This window comes from Rhinolophus sinicus, linkage group LG01 (assembly GCF_036562045.2).
Source record: "Rhinolophus sinicus isolate RSC01 linkage group LG01, ASM3656204v1, whole genome shotgun sequence".
In the NCBI taxonomy this organism is placed as follows: Eukaryota; Metazoa; Chordata; class Mammalia; order Chiroptera; family Rhinolophidae; genus Rhinolophus; species Rhinolophus sinicus.
The window spans coordinates 72,286,844-72,310,749 of NC_133751.1; the positions used below are offsets into that span (position 1 = coordinate 72,286,844).

At 34.3% G+C, this 23,906-nt stretch overlaps 1 protein-coding gene across 1 annotated transcript in view; it reads right to left on the minus strand.

Moving 5' to 3' along the window:
• Positions 1-4,289: 4,289 nt before the first annotated feature.
• The window catches only part of TRAT1 (T cell receptor associated transmembrane adaptor 1), a 37,785-nt gene continuing 18,168 nt past the window's right edge, over positions 4,290-23,906 (minus strand). The window contains exons 3-6 of the mRNA XM_019742919.2: positions 21,970-22,006; positions 15,557-15,618; positions 13,364-13,452; positions 4,290-8,864 (exon numbers count right to left, since the gene is read on the minus strand). Of these exons, the coding sequence (XP_019598478.1) occupies positions 8,583-8,864; positions 13,364-13,452; positions 15,557-15,618; positions 21,970-22,006 (470 nt within the window). The 3' untranslated portion in view covers positions 4,290-8,582. The remainder of the gene's footprint in view (positions 8,865-13,363; positions 13,453-15,556; positions 15,619-21,969; positions 22,007-23,906) is intronic.

The following is a 23,906-nucleotide window of genomic DNA, read 5'->3' on the forward strand; positions in this document are numbered from 1 at the left end:
GAGCAAGTTTCCTTACTTTCTTAAGTTCCTTACAAGAGGCTGCAGACATGACTGCTGGTGAGATCTGACCATTTCTCTTCTCCGTTCCTTTCCTCTAACCTGTATCAGAGTCGAACTCGGCAGGCCACTTGATTTACATCTTTGCTTGAACCTTGTCTTCTAGGGCCTGCGAGATTGAGTGAATTTGGTCAGACTGATAGCAACTTGGTAATTAAAAATACAGCAAGTGATATTGTTCTTAACATTTTGATAGTAAGATTTAGAGAGTGGATGAAGTAGAAATAACCAAGGGATTAATTAGTGGTCTTTTAAAAACAGATTGCTTAATATTTATTTAAAATATCAGTAAATGTTTCACCGAATATTTTCTTTTAAGTGATCCCCTTGAGGCACAATTTTATTCTTTTGATTGTATTTCCTCAGTACCTGTGCATATAACCGATAACTATATGCAAGTTTCATTTTCATAGTCATATATAAAATATTCTAAATTTTAATGGAGAGGAAACAAGTTTAGGCATTCGTGAGGAATTTTGATATTCATCTTCCTGAAAAGTGGCTTTTTCATTTTGTCTCTAAATATATTCTGAGTGTTATAGAGCAGATTCAGTCCATGAGAAAATACCAACGAATATCACTCTGCCAACTCCATCTCACCCTAAATGACACTATTTTAGCTTTCCTTATTACCTCTTAAAGAAAAGTTAACTAACAAATTAAAACAATATATTTGTAAATTCATTACTTAGATTAAGTCCACTTGGAAGTAAAGGCAAACTCAAAATAATGGTGACTTAATCAAAAGAGAAACTTCTCTCACACATTAAAAGGCTTGAGATAGTTGGTTCAAGGTTGGATAATATTCCATGTATTAGAGACTTTGGCCCTTCTTATTTTGTTTCTCTGCCATCCTCAGCCCATGGCTTCCATCCTGTGATCTAATACAGCTGCTCAAATTCAGATATCATATCTTTATTCCAGTGGGAGGGAATGAAACCAAAGAAGGTCACACTAAGCTTCTTCAGGGAGAACATTTTTCCAGCAGCTATACATCCAGTGTAATTGCACTAGACAAAGTGAAACAGGCAAGGAAGACTTTATTCAAGACTATTGTAATAGAAGAAGGAGATTAAACTGAACTCCACGGAAACAAAGGACTACAAAGATTTTAAGAGCTGAGGTTGGCATAATTTTAGGCCACTTGTGTTTGCTAGTTGGGCTTACCCAAAGAAAAAGCAAACTCTCTCCTATCTCCATCACAGGAGGTAGTTCTACAGTTTGGAGCAAGAAGCCCACAGAAGTAATGCTTCTAACCTCCCAAGGAGACTGGGAAATAGTGGAACTATCTTCCTGTGATTTTTGCATTTCAAAGAGATGGTTTCCAAGTTCTTGAGAGAAACATTCCTGGGTCATCAAACTGCTAAGAGGCTTTTAAGGAAATTTATATAAATTTCCAAAGGGGAAAAGAAATAATTTGCAATTACATGTATTTTAAGTAAATAGGAAAAGGGAGGTCAGAGACCCATAGTCAGAAAGAAATCTGTCTAAAGTTTATCAAGCTGAGAACATTAAGGCCCAGAGATCACCAGTTAAAAATCAAGTTTCTATACTAAGGAAGAATAAAAGAATGGAAATTGGAGACAACTGGCAATTTGCCTCAGTTGACTTAAGTTTTTTTTCTCTCTCAGTTCTTGAAGAAAGACTATGGAAACTCAGTATTGTTTAATTCAAAAATTAATCATTCTGTAGGTAGAATCTCAGGTCCCACTAGTTGTTGTGTGGTAAAGATTTTGTGAGTATGGGAGACCCTTCCAGTGTTCTAAATATTCATTCTGTAAAGATGACTTGGATTTGTAAAGTAGAAAATTTGTTAACTGACATCCATTTATGTAAGTCACTCTCCCTTCCTTCTGTAAACATACTGATTTCTGGCCACAGCACAAAAAAAACACTCGCGGTAGTAGACTACTCTCTTATAATCTGCTGAATTTCTTCCTCCAGGGTTATGCTTCCCAAGGGTCAGTGTTGTTTGTCTCTAAATTTGATGGTACTAGTGATACTTGTTATTGTAATTATAAGATGATTGTTATGTGCCCCAATGAAATATAGATATGAAAGATAGAGCTTTTTCCGTGATAATTAAGTTCTATGCTTTGCAAGTATCAATAAAAGTGACTTGCTTGAAAATAGCTGCCAATTTAGATAATTTAGATAGGGGAAAAATACCTATAAAAGTCTTGGAAGAAAAGCCAAAAATCTGGAGAGGTTCTGCTTTTAGATTTTATAACACATGTTTCTGAGTTTTTATTTTACCTTAAAAACACTAAAACTGGACCTATAGACAGTGATTTATAGACAGTGAAATTTATACCAGAATGATGGCATGGAGGTTCCATCATAGCATACTCAAGAAAAGAACTTGGACCTATATCAAAATGTTAATGAATAAGTGTTTATACATTTGAAGTTAAAGTGTTTATGGTACTTTTAAAAAATTGTTTCTCACTTGAAGAAGTATTTTAAATTAATCTATCCAATCAACTTAGATCAAAACAAAACAAAACAAAACATCTAACTCTCAAGCTTTATGATGGGTACTGACATGTAGAGTTTTTCATTACATCGGAGGTGGCCAAGGACACCACTGATTGAACTCTTATTCCATTCTCTTTCCATTTGGGTTTAAATAGCGAATGTTTCTCTAATTCTAAACGAGATAACTTTCATCTCCCATGAACAAAATTAGACAAATTTGGGCACAAAATTAGGTTTCAGTTTTAACATTGGAATTTTTTTTAAAAGTTAGTTTTGGGTTTTGTCTTTTATGGGGCGTGAATATGACTTTAGCATTCAAAGTCACTGAAGTGATGACCTCTATTTTTCCCCCTAAAATTGGGATGAAAGCCTAATAAAGAAAAATGTAGATAATTTTAAGCAAGTGGCATTAATAAAATACTTCCCTGTAAAAACATTTTAACATAAGCATTTTGTGGTAGATGCAAGTTTTAGTGTTTATTGAAAACAAAAGACTGTCCTTCAAGTGAACTTATATTTGGATTCTTCCTCAACTAGAAGGGCTCCTACTATGTGAAAGCTATCAAGAATTAATATTATTTTTCAATATATTTAAGGAATACTTTTTTTTCAATTTGTTTTAGTTAGCTTCTTTTGATTTTACATAATAGAAACCCAGTCACAGCACTGGGTTTCTATTTTTTATGATATTTTTTATGATTTAATAGTAATGTGTAAGAATAATTTTAAAATAGTATCCAAGGTGCTTGGAACCAACTGAAGGAATCAGCGGCTCTACAGAGCCAATTGTGGACTTAGACTGCCTGTGTTCGAACCCTGAATTTGCAGTTTATTTGTGCAAGATTAGGCAAATTAATCTTTCTTAGACTTGGTTTTCCCATTAGGAAGATTAGGATTATAATAGTATTCATCTTTTAGAGTTTTATGTAATTAAATTAGGTATGCAGGTACACACTTAGTCCAGAGTCTTGCACTTAGCAATTTCTTAATAAATATTAATTGTCATTATTGTGATGGTTATCTGATTACTCTGATTAATTATGGAGTCTTGAACTCCATGCTCTACTAATATCTTCTTGTGCTTACTCTTAGTTTCTGACCCTTGTAATTGTATTACCTTGCTTCCCAAGGCCTCGATTTTATCCTTATGGCACTGTCCCCACTGATCACTGTTCCATCTCCTGTATATTGATTGGTTCAGAAGATGAATTGATTGTCTTGATTCAGGTATCCACTTCTGATCCAGACAGCCATGACTTCTCAGGTAGTAGGAGCTACAAGTGGGTAGGCCATTTTCCCTCAGAACAGGTTAAAGGAATGGTAAGCAGAATTAGCAAGTTCACCTCTGTTGAATTTGATGTTTCCTGTTTTTAGCGTGTTAATATAAATTGTCTGCTGTGTTCATCAAGTGAAGGCAAAACCTCAGAGATTTAAAGTATATTTCAAACTAATCACCCTGCCTTTACTCTGCTAGAAATAAGCTCTTTAATACCAAAGGGAAATGAGTTATTGCTCCTTTTCTTGAGATTTGAATTGTTGAACTTTTGGGACCTTATTATTAAGATAGTCTCACTAAAAATCTCAATACTTTGAAATTCATTTATTTTCTAGTCAAAAAGTTTTCTTTGTGTTCTTCTGTACATTTTTTTTTTTCAGATGAAATGTGAAAGCTTATCATGATAATCCTTCTGGAACATAAGCCCTGAAAACTGCCATAGGTGTAGTATATACAGAGGGTGACAACAAAAGGTATACACATTTTAAAAAAGGAAAAATTTATTAAAATTGTAATACTCAATATGTACTAATAACAAAAGATGAATACAAGTCACATTTGACTTCTGCAATTACAAGAGGTAATCAAAGTAGTTACCATCAGTGTCCAGACACTTCTGATTACGGCGAACTACTGCTTGGGCAACACTGACCAAAGTGTCCACTTGTATACAGTTTTTAGGCACCCCCAGTATATATTCCCTTAGTAATTGCATGATGGTCTGTAATTAATAACTTATTAATTAACATTTCAAAAAGTACTGGTTAGCTTACAGAATTGTACTAAATTACATGAAAAATATATTGTAGAATTACATTAAATTGTATGAGAGCCTTGGAGTCAAGATGATCAAGATGGAATAACATCTTGGATTTATCCTCTCACTTGAATAAATATACCTTCCACCTTAAACAACTAAAATCCAAACAAAGTATATGAGACAACAGTACCCAAGACATTGAACATCAGGTAATTAAGGACAATGATCCTTGAAAGATGGGAAATAGATGAGAGGAATCCTACTATTGCCTTATCTTATTGCCTAGAGAAAGTTTTCAGGTCCTAAAGCATGTAAAGGGAATGTAGGTATTGCCCACTGATCTCCTGAACGGAAGAGATGAAGCTCCAGGTCAAGAGAGGCCAAGAAGGCCGAGTACTGGAAAGAAGAGAGCAGCCAGCATACAGGGGAAATCTAGAGATCTGTAAAGAGTACCCCTTGAGTATTTAGCTGAATACTTATCAGTGCATATATGTGAGAAAACTACAATGCTTAGAGAAGGACCTATCTGAAAAGATCAGAGAAAATAGTGCCTATGGCTCACACAAAACTAAGCTTGGTGCCTATTTTCAACAGCAGAAGTGGAATACCTAATAATTCATGAGGGCCAGAGTAGTTTTAATCTAAGTTAAACTTAGCCTACTACTGAGGTAAGGCCCTGCTCTGGTCTTGTCTAACAAAGTTTAAAAGCAGACTCTAAAGGACCAAACTGTGTCCAACTATCTGCTGCCAACAAAAGTATGCATTTGAAATATAAAATTGTAAGTAGTTTAAAAAGAGTATAAAAAGATACACCATGATAACATTAACCAAAAGAGAGATGGAATGACAATATTAATATTAGACAAAGTAGACTTCAGAGAAACTAATACTACCAAAGATAAAGAACGTCACTTAATAATAATAAAAGAATCAACTCACCAAGAAAACATGTTTCTAAATATTTATGTACCTAATAATACAGCATCCAAATACATGAAGCAAAACTGGCACCCAATAGAATGTCATGGAGAAACGACAAATATACAATTACAGTCAAGGATTTCAACAGTTCCCTTTTAATAATTGATAGAACAAGTAGGCAAAAACCAATGAGGATATAGACTTGAAAATCTCTATCATCCAAATTGACCTAATTGACTTTTATAGAACACTCTTCCCAACAACAATAAAATATGCATTACTTTAAAGTTCACACAATCATCCAGTAAGATGACTATATTCTGGGCAATAAAGGAAAGCTCAATACATTTAAAAGGGTTTAAGTTATATGTTTTCTGACCACAATAGAATTAAATGAGAAATCAATAGCTGAAAGAGATTAAAAAAATCCTCAAATATTTTGAAACTAAATAACACACTTCTAAATAGCCCATGGGTCAAAGAAGAAATCAAAAGGGAAATTGGAAGCATTTGAAATGAATAAAAATGAAAACACAATATATCAAAATTTGTGAGATGCAGCTAAAGCAAAACAATATTTTTAGAAAGGGAAATTTATGAAACTGCCTACTTTAGACAAGAAGAAAAGTCTCATGTTAATTATCTCAGCTTCCACCTTAATAAGCTAAAAAAAGAACAAATGAAACACACAATAAGCAGAAGAGAAAACAGATCAGAAGGTAAATCAATGAAAGAGAAAATATAAAAACAGTAGTAAAATGATGTGAACAATAACTTGTTCTTTGAAGAAATGAATAAAATTGATAAATTTCTAACTGAACAGATCAGGAAGATAGAAGCAAATTGCTAGTATCAAAGAGAAGTAAAACTACAGATTCTACAGATATTCAAAAGATAGTATGGGAGTATTTTGAAAAACTTTATGCCAATAAATGATTAGAGGAACACTCTCCTTGAAAGATACAAACTATTGAAGTTCACTCTATATGGAATACGAGTAGATGAATGGCCTTAAAGCTATTAAAGAATTTGAATTTGTGATTAAAAACCTTCTCAATTATCAGTCATCAAATATATTTGGTGCATAAAACTCACAATGTTATTGAGTGGAATTCAAATGCTATAAATTAGAAGTAAATTTTTTAAATATATCTGGGGGCTAGGTAAACAATGCAAGTGAGCGATGTGGAATAGTTACAGGAAAAAATAACTGCCCAAAATACAAACTTTAATTTTTACTGAACCATGGTATATATAAAATGTAACATAATGCAAACATACATGATAGCAAAGATTTTATTTTAATTTGAAAATAAAAATTTAAAGTTAAGATGTAATTATTAATTAATTATTAATTTCATTTCTTGTGGTGTTTTGGCTCTTCTTTGGAATCAGAAAGCTGATTCCTTTTCTTCTGCCCTTAGATATTACAATTTTTTGTTTCCTATGACAGTGTAGATAACTTCCAATATTTTATTTTGGCATTAACCTTTAATTTTATACAGATTCGTAATGGAAAATAATTATTGACAGTAGTTACTTCAAAATATGGAGAGAATTCTGACACAACAACATGCTCTTCCTTCTTTTCTCTCACATGGAAGACTTCTTCTCATTTTTCAGTTCTCAGAATTAAAACTTCCTCTTCAGAGATTACCATTATTATTTCTCATTCTTCTGATTTCTTAATAGTAGTTTTCACTACAAGTAGCTACACTTTTCTTTGTTAATCCCATACTCATCTCTTCCATTAGCCTTGTAAGTTCCATGGGGGCAGGGTCTCTTGTATGTTTCTCTTATCATTGTATACCAATGTCTAACTCCATGCCTAAATTACAGTAGGAGCTCAACAAAGAACCGAGGAAAGAGTGAATAAAATCCACTAAGGCTGCCCTATAAAATTTTCTAGTTCGGTGATGATTTGAGACCCAATTCAACTCCTATTCCAAATGGAGAAAGACAACAGAAAGCTTTTTTTTTTTTTAATAGCTTTTTAGAGGGATACTTAGGAGCATTTATCAGAATTTAAATTGAACATATACTTTCACCAAACTGTTGACCTTTCAATAATATGTCCTATAGAGAGACTCATGATATGCACACCTTTTAAAGAAGCAAATACTTTCCTAGGCATTTAGCCTAAAGAAAAAATCAGACAAGTACCAAAACACGTATGAAGATGTTTTCTCATTATAATATTATTTGTAAAAGCAAAAAACAGAAGTTGGAAATAAGCTAAATGTACTTCAAAATTATTTAAATAAATTCTGATGTAATCATCAATGAGATACTAAGCAAGCATTAAAATTATAATATGTAACTGTATTTAGTTATAGTTAAAATCGCAATGAAAATAAATCCACAATATATTAAGTGAAAAAATGTTTAAATAATAGGTATATGAGTAAAGTAATCACGTCCCTTTTTTGGTTAAAAGAAAAAAGAAGCAATTGATGTATATACATGGGCATGTCCAGAAAAATATCTAGAAGGATATATACAGAAGGTTGCTCATAGTGATTATTTCTGGCTCATGGAATTTCTAAATTGTTTTTCGTACTTGTTTGTTGTTACAAGGAGCATGAATTAATTTAATAATAATTTTTAAACTAATAAATATATTTTTATTTGAGAAAAATACTTCTTAAGAAGTTTATCCCATTGCTTTTATGAATATATTTAAATGTCTCCCTTGCCTTTCAATCAGACATTTCTTTACATTAGAGGGTATTTCACACTGGTGAGAAAGGAGAATTTTTTTTTTTTAATTGACTTTTATCCTTCTTTCAAGGTGTTCCAGAACACACTAAAAATGCTTAACATATATTTTTTTGCTTTTATTTCACTGAGTATTAAGTATTTTTGGTCAAGTTGTGACATTGTTATCAAGCTCAATTTGCAAACTTTATTTTATTTTATGTTTTACTATTAGACGTTTTTAAAGTCAATTCAAATAACTAATTTCATGATATTATATTCAATATGAAAGGGCATAAACTCTGGATAACAATTGATCAGATTGTCACCCTGCCAAATCATACTGTGTCATATGGGGATCTTGCTTAACAACCTCCTTCAAAAAGAGCCAAATCATTGAGCTTGAGCACAGCCCAGTTGGTTTACAGGTTCTTTCTTCTCGCGAATCAATCCAAAGAGTCTAATGGGATCATCATGAATGTTTTCCTCTATTGCTTGGCTCTCAGGTGGGAAACTGTCTACCAGAGTATTCTTCGAAAGGCTGGCATGCATTCCATGTAACTGCTCATCTTCATCCTCGTCAGACAAATTAGAATTCTGTTTCCTGGGCTTTCTGCGCTTCCCCTCAAAGTTGTGATTTAGTGAGGCGTAAAACATCTGTGTTTCATCAATTGCCTAAAAAGAAAGGCCATGTTAATTTTTCTTTGTTAGCTCAATCTTTCACTTTGATGACTTCTGGGAATTTCTAAGGCCCATGAAAAACAAGGAGCTTGTCTTCTTGGCTTCAGCTACCTGTTTTTGCCAAACTTGTCAGAATGACAACAAAAAACAATAGTCAACTCAAGATTTTTGAGTGGAAAAGAGCATTTAGATGAACTTTTTGTGTGTGTAGTTTTATTTATTTCTTATACTCCAAGTACATAGAGCCATTTCACATGGACTCTTACTTGCCCTTCTCCTGTCTTTACCTCAGGGAGAGTTTGCCCTATGTTGCTCTTACCTAGTAATAACAGTACTCCAATTTGTTAAACTGGGAACAAGCATCATAGGAAGGAATTTAACAAGTCACAAGTTCTACTTTACATATGTTTAATAATTGATCACTTAATGGTACCCACAAAAGTCCCCAAGTTTTCTACATTTTTGTGATTCAGAAGTATAAATATTGTCCAGTTACATGGTTGGTACAAGGCATGAATTACGTTTCCCATCTTTATCATTTCCTTCTTGCCTGCCTGTCCCCAGATCCACTTTGAGCTCATTTAAGTTGGCCTTGGAGATATTCATTTGCCTCCTAGAGGGTCTGGGAGTCCTCTCTGGTCTAGTGCTGGGTCAATACTAGACTGGGAAGAACAGGAGACTGGGGAAACTTGGGGAAGTATTGGCTTGAAGGAAAGACCTTAAATCTGGTGGTGGAACGCCTAGGGTTGAATTCTAGCTCTGTACTTATCATGGGACCTTGGACAGTTTTTAAAAACTATTTTGAGTCTCAATTTTCTTCCTTATCAAATGAAAGTACCGATCTCACAGTGTTATGAGTAAATAGAGATAATATATATGGAAGCTATCATCACTGTCCAAAAGTGTGGGATTATAATTATTAGAACTTGTAGGCTAAAACTTTAGGACACCCACTGAATAAACTAAAAATTTCTGTATTAATGATTTATCTTTAAGAGTAGGCCAAAATTATATCAATTTTTGGGGGGCAGAGGTAAGAAAGCAACATTTGGATTAACAAAACTCCTAATGCATTGGTAAGAGTCTCTCTGTTGCACTCATTTTCATGCTAAGAGTTAAATGTATTATATTCACTACCAGGCAGAAGAGATGGTTCTATTTACAACCTCTCTGGTATTTTTATCTGACTTTTTATTCCTAAAATAATCATTTCTGGAAAATGGTAATAGCTGTCTACCTAGTATCCTTGCTCCAGTCTTTTCCCGCTGCCAGTTACCTTGTATACTCTCCTCAAATTATCTTCCTAAAGCACAACTTTCATTTTTTACCATCCTAGCTCCAAAATTTTGGCCTATAGACTAAGGTCTGAATTTCATATCCTGGCATTTAAGATTTTCTGTGCTTGATACTACTGTTCCTTTTTTATTCTGATTCCAACTATTCCCCGACATGAACTTTGTATTCTAGAAAAACTGGACAATTCACTGCTCCCTGCACACAATACTTCATGCTTTTACTTGCTTTTGCCCAGACTTATAGAGAAGGAGATGTCATTGAAGTTCAAAAATAACCAGAAGGCTCTCGGTAACATAAAGGGATAGATATAATATTTTGTCTGTTCAGCACTTTGTTCTATTCTTTTTTAAACATTATATATATATATATTTCTTCATTTTCCTTTGGGAAATTCTTCTCTTTTATCTGGTCCTCGATTACAGTGCTGTACCCCAAGCCCAGCACAGGACTAAACCTGTGACCTAGACTGGGACCAATCATACCATCCAACCCCTGGCAACAGAAGTTGGCCCAAGAATGGACATATGATTTCAGCACAGCCGATTATATGGCATCTTTGGGATTGATGTATAGATGCAGGAATAGAAAAGGTGTTTTTTCCTGCGGTTGGGAGGAAGAAAATCTGGGTTTTCCAGTGGCTTGCTCAGCCTCAATGGAAGAGACTATTGGTAATAGAAGAGAATAAAGTCAGTAACAGAGGGAAGCAGGAAGGAAAAATGCAGACTCCTCATATTCAGTCATCTCAAAAGCAATACACCCTTCCAGCTCCCTGCCATATGAGCCAGTAATTTACCTCTAATGTTAAAGTGGTTTAAAATGGGTTTCTGCATTTACAAATGAAAGCATTTCCAAGTAATATATGTCTGGTCAACAATTGGTCAACTTTATCAAGTGTTGCAGAGTTAAAAAAATGTGATCCTGAGAAAGAACCACAAATTGTGCATGTGACTTCCAGAGTGTTGTTTCAGCTGAGTAGATGGGTGGAAAATATATTGCCAGGGGTAAAATAATGCGTATCTAAGGAAAGAAATGGAAACAGTAGAGGAAGTAAGAATCAGTGTAGGAATTAGAGAGATGAACAGGTTGAAGTAAAGTATTGTTTCTTTTTTTTTTTTAAATATTGGGGTGATTTGTACATATTGGTAAGCAAATAGTAATAATTCATTTTAAAAACATGAAAAATGGAGACAAATATTTGAAAGAAGTGGGAAAAATGGTCAACAGTGTAAATAGGAGTATTGGCTTTGGAAAGGAGAGAGGATGTTTCTGACATAAGAGGGAAAGGGGAGATTGGTGAGAGATTTTTGACGGGAAGATAACAGAAGAGGAGCAAGCTCAAACTTGTGTCCCTAAATTTTTTTAGGACATGGAATTCTTGTGGACTTTTATTATTAGGTTTCCTGATGAACTCTTCCTAGTTAATAGTAAACTGTGATACTGAAATTATAAGTTCTGGACTGTATGCATCACTTTCAAAAGCAAGGAACTTATTTCCATTTTTCTAACAAATAAATGCTTTACATGCTTTATGCACAGTATTGTAGATTCCTTAACAAAATTAGTATTGTAGTAACACACTGGGTAGTGTTTTTGATGATAATGATCATTGTAATAAAATGGAATTGAGCAAATACAAAGAGATTACTTCTAATTTGTGAAACTAAATTTGTAAGAAGGATGTAATTAAAGCCTAATCTCCTTAGAGTATCTTTAATTATATCATTTATAAAATAGCACACTTTTAAAGACATCTTAAGGCTTTGTACAATTTCCACTTTAGTAAAAACCAGATGCAGCTCATATAAAGCTGACCTGTTCAATTCATATGTATTAAATTGCAACTTCTATTCCGAATTCTCAGTTCTTTTACAACTAAGGTGCTATGAATCTCTACATTTCTTTTAGAGCTTTTCTTATTGTTATGGATTTAGCAGTTCATATTATAACATGCAGTTTTTCGTACCTTTTATTAAAAAATACATTTTACAATTAATTGAACATCAAATGACAGAGGGCAATTGTCCATCAGTGGGCGATTTTACATTTGCTTAAACTTCAGCACATTTTGGTTTCTTAGTGAAAATGTCAAGAATTTTGATTTTGTAAGGGATTCACATAAGGAAAAAGAAAAAGAAAAATTCTACCTTAATAGGAATTTTCTAAGATGTGTAGCCCATTTTCGGGGGAAGAACATTTTCTATTAGGACTAAGTTTAGATTCTGTCTCTGCACCTAGTACTAAGTGCTCCAGGACAAGTTTTTCATTCTTTGCAAGATTCTTTCAAATGGGAATAATAACGCTGCCTCCCTCATAGGAATCTAGAAGATAATGCATATAAAGCACATAACACAAGGCCTGACACATAGCAACCACATAGGAAATGCTGGCCCTATTACTATTTCAAGGCAGTAGCGAGAGGGCACTTAATTGATGGGACAAGATCTGGGAGGAAAAGGAAGAGCTATTTTAACTGAAATTTATAGCACTTCAGGAGCGTGTAGGCTAAGAATTGTGAATGGCTTTTGACGAAGTCAGTTGACTGACTGAGGAGGTTGAACTGACTGTGGTAAGAAAAAGAGAAACTATTCAATTCTTCCTGGGTTTTTACCCATATGTGCTTTTGCTTAGGTTTTTGTCCTGCCTATGTCCACACAAGCTATGTGTAAATCTCTTGCCATAAGACCAGGGCCAGAGGATGTGTATTCACATTTGCACTCATTTGCCTTGTAAAATAGAAGTATGGTCTTTTATATCCAGCTAATTTATCTTTTACCTAAAAGTTTCTCTCTCTCTCCTGCCCTGCCTCCACCCCCCTGCCCCAAATTCCTGACATCTAGGTCTCATGAACATTATACATGGGTTAACCTTTCCATTCACCTTTGTGAAACACATAACTTTTTCAATTTGGAAAAAAAAAGGCTTAATTGATTATTTAAGAAGAGAATTCACTTTTCCCTTCAAATTTATTGACCTGTATACAGTTTTGGCTCTTCAAGTGTGGTTCTGAGTACTGTTTACTTGCCTTCAAGTTTCCCTTTAGAGCTCAGGTCTGAGAACTTGACATTGATTCAGACTGCAAAATTTCTAACAGGCTGCGTCAGATGTGCATCAAAATGCACTGCTTTTATGCTCTTGAAACCTTCAGCTGTACTGTGACCTAGGCTGAACTTGACCCTGATGTAGAAAACAAAACTCACCTGTACAGGTGGGGTGGCTTCTTTCAGTTCATTCACAGATCTCTCTGGTCGGGCTTTCATTTGTTCATAGCAGTTTTCATCTATCGGTTCTTGGAAATTGAAAAGATCATGATTGATAATAGAAAAACAAAAAATGCTGGCACAAATAAAAATGCACAACCCAGACAACATTTAGCTATAAGTGTGAAATCCACAAGGATCATTTGAGTAGTCTTTTTCATGGAGAAACAAAGAGATAAGAAAGCACTAACTGTTCTCTGCAGATCAGGCAGTAGAGAAGTCTTTTGTCCCATAGCATTAACGATAATACAAAAGGAAGTCATTTGGGATAAGGACTAGATCATATGCATTTTTTTAAAATACTACTGCAGAACATGACAGTCTCAACTTAAAATACTATTTAGATGTTGTAGAGAGCCCATGAGATAAAGGATTGCCTGTGTTCTCTTCTATTTCGGTATGATTGCAAACGGTGCATGGTGGCACAGCACAGAGCACGTACATTGATGGTTACTATTTGAATTTTTTTTTCTGTGAGTAAGAAGTTTTACTCAGAGGAATCCTGAACCCTACATCCTATTTTTGAAAAAAAAAAAAAGGGTTTAGATTATGATATTTATCTCATAAATCAGTGAGAGGACAGTTCAGTCAGGCTGTTCTGAGGGTCTGGGACTGTACAACGCTTCTCCTAATTACTTGAAGTTTTTGGTTGTATCCAACAACCAGCAGATCTGCACTCATTTCATTCTGTAGGGACATGCTTATTGAATCATTCATACCTTTCTATCCCCGGATACACCCATTTAACAGGGAGAGGAAAGACAGCTAGTGACTGGTGAGATGGCCAGTAACCTGGCAGAAATGTGAATTGCACCAATTTGACCTCATAGAAAAGATACATTTACTATAATACAAGGTCCCTCGTAATTATTCAACCTATTCTGAGAAGCAACACAAAAGAAAGGGTCCATAGACTGATATTTCTCAAAGCATGGTTCATGGGAAACATGCTTTAGAATCACCTGGGAGGTTTGGTCAATAGCAGATCCCTAGGCTGTGTCCTGGACCTACTAAACCAGAACCTGTGGGAATCACTGCTGTGCTCACTGAGATACGGAAATTATAGACATGGTGGGCTTTGACACCAAAACACATCAGAAATTAAGTCCTCAAATATTATAGGTGAGCACCTTGATTCTGCAAGGTGAAATGGGGTGGGGAGTTAATTTTAGTAGTTCACTCCTGAAAAAACAGTTCCTGATTCCTTAGAGTGCAGAGATCAGAGGACGCTTTACAATGGAAAAAAGACAAAAGTTAAATAAATTCTTGAATCCTATAAAATTCTCACATTCTTAACTTTAGGAGAATTTCACACTGTTTGATATACAGAGGTTCAGATAAGTTTAGTCCATTCCTGGAGATCTTTGTGTTTGAGACTCAGAGATCCACAGAAGTTAACTTCCAATTCTCCTGTCATAAATTAAGTGAAGTGTTTGCAGGGTAAGGATGGGGTTGAACGCTAGCATTATTCTCGTGGCTTCTTTCATCAGAGCTCTGGGATCAGATTACAGTTGTCTATTTTGAGGAATTTGGAGTGTATTGTTTTGGAGTGGTTGGAATGTTTCAAGTAATAAAGGATGCTGGGAATTAAAGAGTACTTGTTACATAAGAACAAAAATGTATAACCCACTTAGTGATGATTTTGTTCTTCTCTTTTTCCCACTTGCCATCAATGTATCCCTAGGTTCTCCACTTACGAAAAACAAGTTAAAACAAGGGAAACCAGAAAAACATGTGTAGTGTTCCAGATATTTCACTGTAGATTTGCTTTTGTATACAGCACACAAAGCAGTTTCCCTGAAACATTTTCTGTTCTAGAAATAGCTTAATTTCATAGAATTCTGTGGTTAATAGAGCCTTCCTGTATTCTCATTACTACTAGAGTAAAATGAAGAGAATATAGTAAACAGGATGTTAATTTATACTGAATGTTGCAATACAATTTGCAATACGCAGCGTTGGAAATGTATACTAAATAATGTGCTAAACATACTTGAATTTATGGTTATTATTGCGATATTTAAATGTGATTGTAACAAAAAATAAATAAATAAGCCCCCTCAAATTCTTTGTGGAATTAAATGGGGGGTGTTCATTTATAGGTAAATTAATTTTTAGAAAAATAAAACTTACCTGGGACCACATTATTTAAGTTACCATAAATTGGTGTGTCTTCAATATAATACTCATCTTCCCTATAATAAGGAAAAATAATTCACTGTATTAGAATCCACTTTACACTTAGTTCTTAACTATTTTTTCAGCTAAATTCAATATTAGGTAAACTATTCTTCTTTGGCCAACCAAAGTAGATATGCTTATGTGCGAATAAGTAAGTGAATGCAAGTATGTAAGCATGTCTATATGCACGTGTGTGTGTGTGTACATTTGAAAAGTTGTGTTTTGGACCTTTTTACAAGGAATAATGATAGCAAATATTTATTTAGCACTTACTGTTAGATGCTACTTGAAATGCATTTTATATATTGATCGATTTAATTCTCACAATAATCTGACCGGATAGGTACTATAGTATCCTCATTTTTAAAGGCACAGAGAGGTCAGGTATTTACTGAAGGTCACAGGAGTAGAAAGTGGCAGAGTTGGGATTAGAACCTAGGTTATCTGTGCTCTTAACTATACGTTGTACTACCTATTTATTTGCCCTGAATATCACTGTGAACAATCCTCTAAAGCTATGTTTAGTAAATAAATATTAATTAATAAGGATGTTTAAAAATGAAAGGCCAAAGAAATATTATAGACTCAGCTTGTCAGATGCAATAAAATGATTGATTACCTATTACATCCAAATGCTGTGCTATTTTACATACGTTGCATCAAACACCCAGAAAAATTCTGCCAAAATACTATTATTATTCCCCACTTTACAGGTGAGAAGTCTGAGATTCAGGTAGATTCATATATTTTCCCCAACTATATGGGTAATATCAGAAATAACTACCAGTTGTGAAAGTTTTTTCTTTACAGTGGTATTCATTTAACATGCAGATGTATTTTGTTTTTATCCCCACTGTAACTGGCAATGCTAGGACTGTAATGCAGCTCTGGTCTTAAAGCCCTGAATACCCTTTGTTCTTGATGTTTTACTGTTTCCTTACAGCCTCATCTGAATAATCCTATTAGGATTACAGCAGACATTCCTCTATTGTTTTCAGGCAGTAAAGATGGCCCTAGTGACTAGCTTTCACAATAGCAGTCTGACAACAGACAGACATATCAGGCAGTGAGAGTGGCATTTCATAAAAGAGTAGCAACTGCTTTAACTTTGAGATTACATATCACCTAGAGCTGGAGGGAATTGCATCAAAAGAAAAAAAGAACTCTTATCTCAAGACATAACACCTATATAACTCCCCATGCTTCTGAAGGGAGACACAGTATATGGAAATAGTAAGAAGCTGTCCTTAAAAAAAAAAAAAAAAAAAAATTGCAGATCAAATGATAGCTATATTAAATGGTTTCAAAAATCCAGATGCTGGCATGTGTTTTGCTTATCTTATAACAAAGGAACTCATCCAAACCTTTCATTCCACAGGTAATTCAATACAGCTTAATATTGGGATATGAAGGAATCCCTGCTCATGGTTTTTCTCTGGTTATGCAGAGAATATAATAGCAAAAGGTGAAGAATTTTTAATAAGACAACCCATCCATTTTCCTAGCCCACGTAGAGAGCAGATACAACCTGCAAATGATAAATTTCATCCAAAAATTTATCATTTCATTCCTAATGAATAAAAATAAGATGTGATTTATAATACAGTACCCTGTGTCTACAGGCAGGTCTCAAATGATTAACTCAAACTATTATTCAGGAATATATATATATATATACATATATATTATATTATATTATATATATATAAATATAATGTTTTATTTTATATATATATATATATATATATATATAATACTTATCAATGCCAAATAGCTCCAACCTATTGCAAATATCTAGTAAACTTCAAGCCCACATGCTTGGCTGTGTTTCATGTGGAAGTTTAATTACTATTAAAAATAAATTAATAAATAAGCCCATATCCCAGGCGCCAGTTCATCTCTGAATTTGGGACCAAATCAGATTCTTCATTCCTCAGCATATATCTAAAATGGCCCTCTAACCAATAAATACATTTAATGACACTCCAAAATTTAAAGTAATATTGTCTTTTACTTTCACATATATTTTCTCTAGTTTCCATTTTTAAAGTATTTATTTATATTTTATTTTATTGTGAAGTTCTTTTTAGAAAAAAAAAAGCCTCAATATTTTATTATCTAAGTAGATTAAATAAATTCAATTCATAAAAAAGCATTATTTCTGCCTGGGTGACCTTGGATGTAAATTTTGAGTTTCTATTTCCTTATTTATAAATCAAGGATATTAAACTATTTAATCCCTACTGTTCTTTTCAATTTCCTAATTCTATGATATAAATACAGGGTTCCAATATCCAAATAAAAATAAAAGATATTTCCACAAAACTAAATAAAGCTATTTTGAGGGGCCGGAAAGTTGTCAGATTGAGGAAAGAACAAGCTTGGGGCCTATCATAAGTTGGTTTTGGTAAGTGTTAACTTGATTTGCTTCATAGATACTTATTTGAATAGGCACATTTGAATGTGTTTGAGCTCCATGAGTGTATAAACGTTATTTAAAGCCATGAGAGACAGTGAAGTTACTTATGGAATGAGTATCAATAGAGAAGACATTCACTAGACGAGCTTTATGCATTGGTACTCTGATATCTAAGATTGAGGAACCAGCAAAGGAAAAGTAACTGCTGGTTTGTGAGGAGAGATAAAAAATGGGGTGGTCCACAGCCTAGAGAAGCAAGTGTCTTGTCTCAAGAAGTAGCAAAGTCAATGTATCACATGCTACAGGGGACCGCATACAATGAGACCTAGATTTGGCCACGTGGATTTCATTGGTGACTTTGACAAGAGCTGAGTTGGTGGATTATCAAGGACAGAAGATTCAATAGAGTAGGTTCAAGAAAGAAGAGGAGAAGAGGAAGAAACTAGTAAATATGGACAGAATGTAGACGGAACTTTCAAGTTTTATTGTAAAGGGTACAGGGCAATAGAGAGGGAGCTGTAGGCAATCTAGTATCAAGGGAACTTTTTTTTTATAAAGTGTAGGACAATACTGTTTGTTTACATATTGATGGGAGTGATACAAAAGGGAGAGAAAAAGCAATAATACAGGAAAGAAAATACAAAGTTGTTGGAGCGATGTTTTCCAGAATGTATGCTTACCACATTTTTGCTTTCTTTGGCAGGGATGGTGCTATGGGGGTAGATGTCTTGCATTTGGGGTGAGATGACATCACAGACAGCTGGCCCAGGGAAAGAGTGTAAATCTAAGCCATGTTTTGTATGGCTATGGTTAGTATGGCTTGTGTTCACTAAGAACCAGTCGTGTTCCCTGCGAGCAGGATGGTAATGGGCTCTCAGAGCAATGACATCTAACGCCAAATTTTTATTTTCTTGATCTGTGTTCAAATTCCCTTCTAATGTGCCACTTCTTTGTAGACTCTATTAAACACAGGAGCTTATGTTGCCAGTGCTTTGAAGCCCTTAAAAAGAAGGGTCTTTTGCCAAAGTGTGGAGGAAAGAAGACTGGAAAGATCTGTCAGAATGAAGAAATCTAAAGAAATAGGGGAAGAATTCTAGATCCATGATAAAGAGCTACGGATAACAAACAGGCAGGCAAGAGTAAGATTTTTGGAACCATAAGCACTTGTCAGGGATTCCCAGAAATACTTAGGGAGGAACTGGATTTCTTGCAGTCACACAGCCTTGGAGCTTGGGTTATGGTTATTCATACACAAAAACAAATAAACTTGGAGGTATTTTGGTTACATGTGTGGCAGTGATCACAGTGAGAGCCTCAGCTACATATCTACTTGGAAGTCTGAGATGTCAATCAAGAAAGGCTACTCAGGAGTTCTGCGGCCATAAAAATCCTCAACTCTGAGAACAGGTGAAGAGGACAGTGGACACTAAAAATCTGCTCCAGGGCACTAGGATAGTCTGTTTAGCAAAGAGAGGAAGTGCAAGGGAATCCCTGGGCTGGAGAGCTCCAGATATCCAGTAAACCATCTTACTCTAAAAGAACAGTTGAGATAAGACATGCTTTGTGATAAAAGCACCTTTCAGTGCCACCCAGAGGCAAATCATGAAAAAGCTGCTGGGAATTTGACCTAAGTGTTTGAGAGAGACTCTGAAACTGAGAGGTCAGGATAACAGTAAAGTAATTGTCAAACTGAACAGCTTTCTTAAATACACTTGGGTAGGAATTTTCTTCGACCTTAATTTTCATGCAATAAAGCAGCATTTTTTTTTTTTTTACTGACTACCCTATGTAAAGAAACTATCTGTATTTTTCAGAGGATAAAATTGAAGTCCAAAGTGCTCATTTTCCCGAGACTACAAATCTAGACATTATAAGAGTTTGATTAAAATCCAGAATTTTCTGGATCTCAAATCCATGATATTCCCTAAAATGATATCTCCCTAACACAGATCAGAAGACAAGAATTGTGTAGAATTATGTTTTAAAGGAAAAAGTAAAGTGACTCAGGGGAAAAATACCAAGAAGTGTATATCTGACTCTGTTAAATACAGGTGCTGCACTGTCCTTAAAGTGATTGTGTTTCTGATCTACTAGTGCAGGAAGGTCAGGGAGTTGTAGAAGCAGATAGACAGGCTCAGAAAGCAAATTTCTTTTCCCTCCAGCATAGCTTCCCACCTAAACCAATGTTGAGTAGGGGCAGGGAGAGGGTGCAGTGGGGAACCCTAGCCTCAAACCATCTAAGAATTGTGGAGGCATCAGTAATTCTAGTCATACTTAAGAAGATAGTCCTTATTTCCACTTGCTGTTTTAACGTTTAAGTTTTAATGGCTAGAGATAGTTTAAGGTTTATTTGTTTTTCCTGAGGCCTCTATGCCCCTCCTACAAAAATGATTTTTGTTTCCCAAACTACATAATCAGAAGTAGAGAACCTGTGAAGTATAGACATAAACATGTGAATTAACATGCCAACCACTTTTTATAGATCAAATCTGCATTTTATATTCAAATTTTGCCTAAATGGAGATTTATTATAATAGAGTATTAAATCCTTGAGGGAAAGATCTTTATCTTTCCATCTTTGCAGCTCTATTGTCTAGCACAGTTCTTAATTTGCTGAATGAATATTTATTGGATGAATTAATGTTATAAAGGAACCAGCCTCTTTTCTGCATTTGCCCTACAGCTAAGAGCCAGTTTGCTTTGAGATGGGTATTATACCAATTTTCCCTTCTGACTTTTACCATCCTCATCCAACAACTACCAACCCAAATCATTAGCAGAATGATCAAGTCACAAGACTTTCTATCATATTGCATCTTAATTGCCTTTCAAATGACAAGTATCAAACCAATCATCAGATTAACTTCTACGTGGTTATATAGGATTTTCTTTGTCACATTGTTTGTTGTAACCAAATCAGCAAATTACTCTTGATTTGAGCTAATGGCTTGAAAATTATCTCACGTTATAGAATCCAGTAGTCATAAAAATGAAAGGGTGTATGTGTCTGTGTGTGTGTCTGTGTGTGTGTTTCTGTCTTCGACTCAGATCCTGAGTCTGCCAGAGATAGTTCCACATGGAAAAGAAAAAAAAAAAAAGACCGTTTAGAGGCCAACAAAAAGCTTATAATCTTATCTTACCCAGTGAGAAAGCTCTGTGTTTTTGAAAGGCCTTTCAGCCTTTTAGTCTATCATTTCAGAGAGGTCTTGAAGAATCCTCCAGGAAATTTTCTATATTTAGATCTTTTTTATCCCTAAAGAAAAATCTCCAATCTGATGATACATTTGGGTCAGAATATACTGTTTAAAAAAATGAAACTTCTTTACTATGACTCACACCATAAACCTTCTGTTTTGTTTGTTTGTTTGTTTTAGTATCACACTATACAATATCTCTGCAACTATCTGAATAAGTATTAAAGAGAATAAGTTATATTTATAACCACATATTATTTTAAAGCTGATTTATCACATTTCCCTAGTGATAAATGGCATTACCCTTAAAAGCAGCACACCATGAAACATCTTTATGCATGTGTGTAAATATATCTTGCATTTTATTAGATATCACCAGATTTCTTTTCACCCTGGAGTATTAAGGACTACACAATTTTATATATAATTAGACTGCATTCTTACAATCTTATCTGAATCATAATCTAGGATATAGCTTCCTGAAATTGATGAGAATTCTGTAGATAACAGGTTAGAGTCTCATTCCGTCCATCACCCAGTTCTCTCATGGACTCAGGATGAATAAGTAACTAGGGAAGATAATAATGCTATAGCTTTTAATTTTCAGATGGGAGTAAAAGTAATTAAAACTCATTTTTCATTTTATTTTTACCCAAATACAATATCCCTGAGCCAAATCTATAAGCAACATAGCATTTGTTACTTTCCCTTATTACTTGGGTATCACAATACATAATTAATTTTCAACATACCTGGGAATGTAGTCATCAGAGTACCTGTATATTTTATCTGAAAGATATTCAAAATAGGCAAATTAAAAGAATTTTTCGTTAAATCTTCTAGAGAGTGTCAAGGGGAGCTTAGTCTCAATGTCAGTTAACATCTTTAATCAAGCCACTCGGCCACCACTGTTTAAATTAGAGATAAAGATCTCTGATTTGGGTTAATCATAGTCGGAATTCTTTCTTTGTGATTTGAGATGGAAACACAGCACAGCTTGAAAATGATGGAGAGCCAGATGTGTGGCCATTTTATGGAGGGGACATACCAAGCCAAGAATGCTGGAACCTTGTCCCTGCTTGCCCTGTGGTTCCAGTCCACTGTGGGACAAGGCTGTACTTTCTGCCTTAGATTCCATGAAGCACCTCTGACAAATTTCTTCTGACAAATTTCTCTTTTTGCCCTTGCTGGTTTGAATAGGCTTTTCTTCCTTAACCCCTCCCCACCAAATCCCTAAAAGACTCTATCTGTCTGTCTGTCTATCTATCTATCTATCTATCATCTATCTACTTTTAATATATCTGTTAACATTTCTTGGCATGTGAACAACAACATAAAAATGATGTTCAGGAAGTTGCTGGTGATGATTCCATTTTGTCCACATGGTACAAGTAGAGGTAAGGAAAGATGAGGGCTGTAGGGAGAAGAGATCTGGAAATAGTTGGAATTAGTCTCTAAAATTAATCCAAACAATAAAATGTCTTTTAAAAGAAATTGTATGCTGGTCTGTAACAGCAAGATTGACCAGAGATCTAATGTAAGATTGTAAAACCATGAAAAATTTTTGCACCAAATCTCAGAAAGTAACCCACTATTAAACCTTGAAGGTGGTGGTTCAAAGATAAATAAAAGGAAGTATTTTTATTTCAAATTAAGTACTCAAAATTTTAAAAATAATTTCAAGAATTTTTTAGTGAAAGGCAATAGATTTATAATGAATTATTGAGAGAGAGTAAGGGAAATTCAGAGTACAGTTTTAATAATTAGGACCAATATTATGAAAAAGTGTGTATTAGCCATTCATCAATAAATATTCTTTGATGTTGAACTGGATGGATGTATATAGTATAATATTTATTTTATTTTGATTTTGATATTATATAACCTGGCATAAATAAGAGCCAAAATCTTGCAAGAGTTATTCCTATAAAAATGAAGCTCAGTATCATCTAAATCTGACGACTCAGACACAATAGTAACCAGATAGTGATATTTCAACTTCAACATATGAAAAACATCGTGTATTTGTAAGGAACTAGCAAAAACATTTCTAAATAACTGAATAAATCACCAAACAACTGCAAAGATCATTTTTAGGTAGATTTATGTTCAACAAAGTTAAGTTATTCTCCAGAGAGTTCATTACTTGTTAAAGAAACATTACTGGAACAAATTATTAAAATCATCACATTGGAGAATGAAATAGACATGTCACATGTAAATGTATTTGGAATAATTCTGTGAAAGACCAAATGCAGGAAGTCTTTGCAGAGCATATATACCATGCAGCTGTGGGACCAAAAATGATGAATGTAATCCATTGGGGATATATTCAAAATACCCTCGTCCTAGCTCACAGGAAATGCCTTACCATGAGCCACATATAAAAGATGCAGTTATTTTCAACTAACTTCAGATTAGTCTTGTGAATATGAATGTATAAGGATGTTGGAAGAAAAGTAGAGTAGTCTACTGTTGCACATAGCCACAAGTTAATGAAGCCCAACAAAATAAAAAAGCTAACAACATCAATGAGCATAAGAATAAAACTCAGTTACTATAGACCAGAAAAATTTAGACTGGAAAATATAAAGTATACGTTGATTTTATATGACAGAAAGGTTTATACTCAGGTCATTAATTATTCTTCAGGTTTGCCTGGAATTAAAGTGCATGCACAAGAATTTAG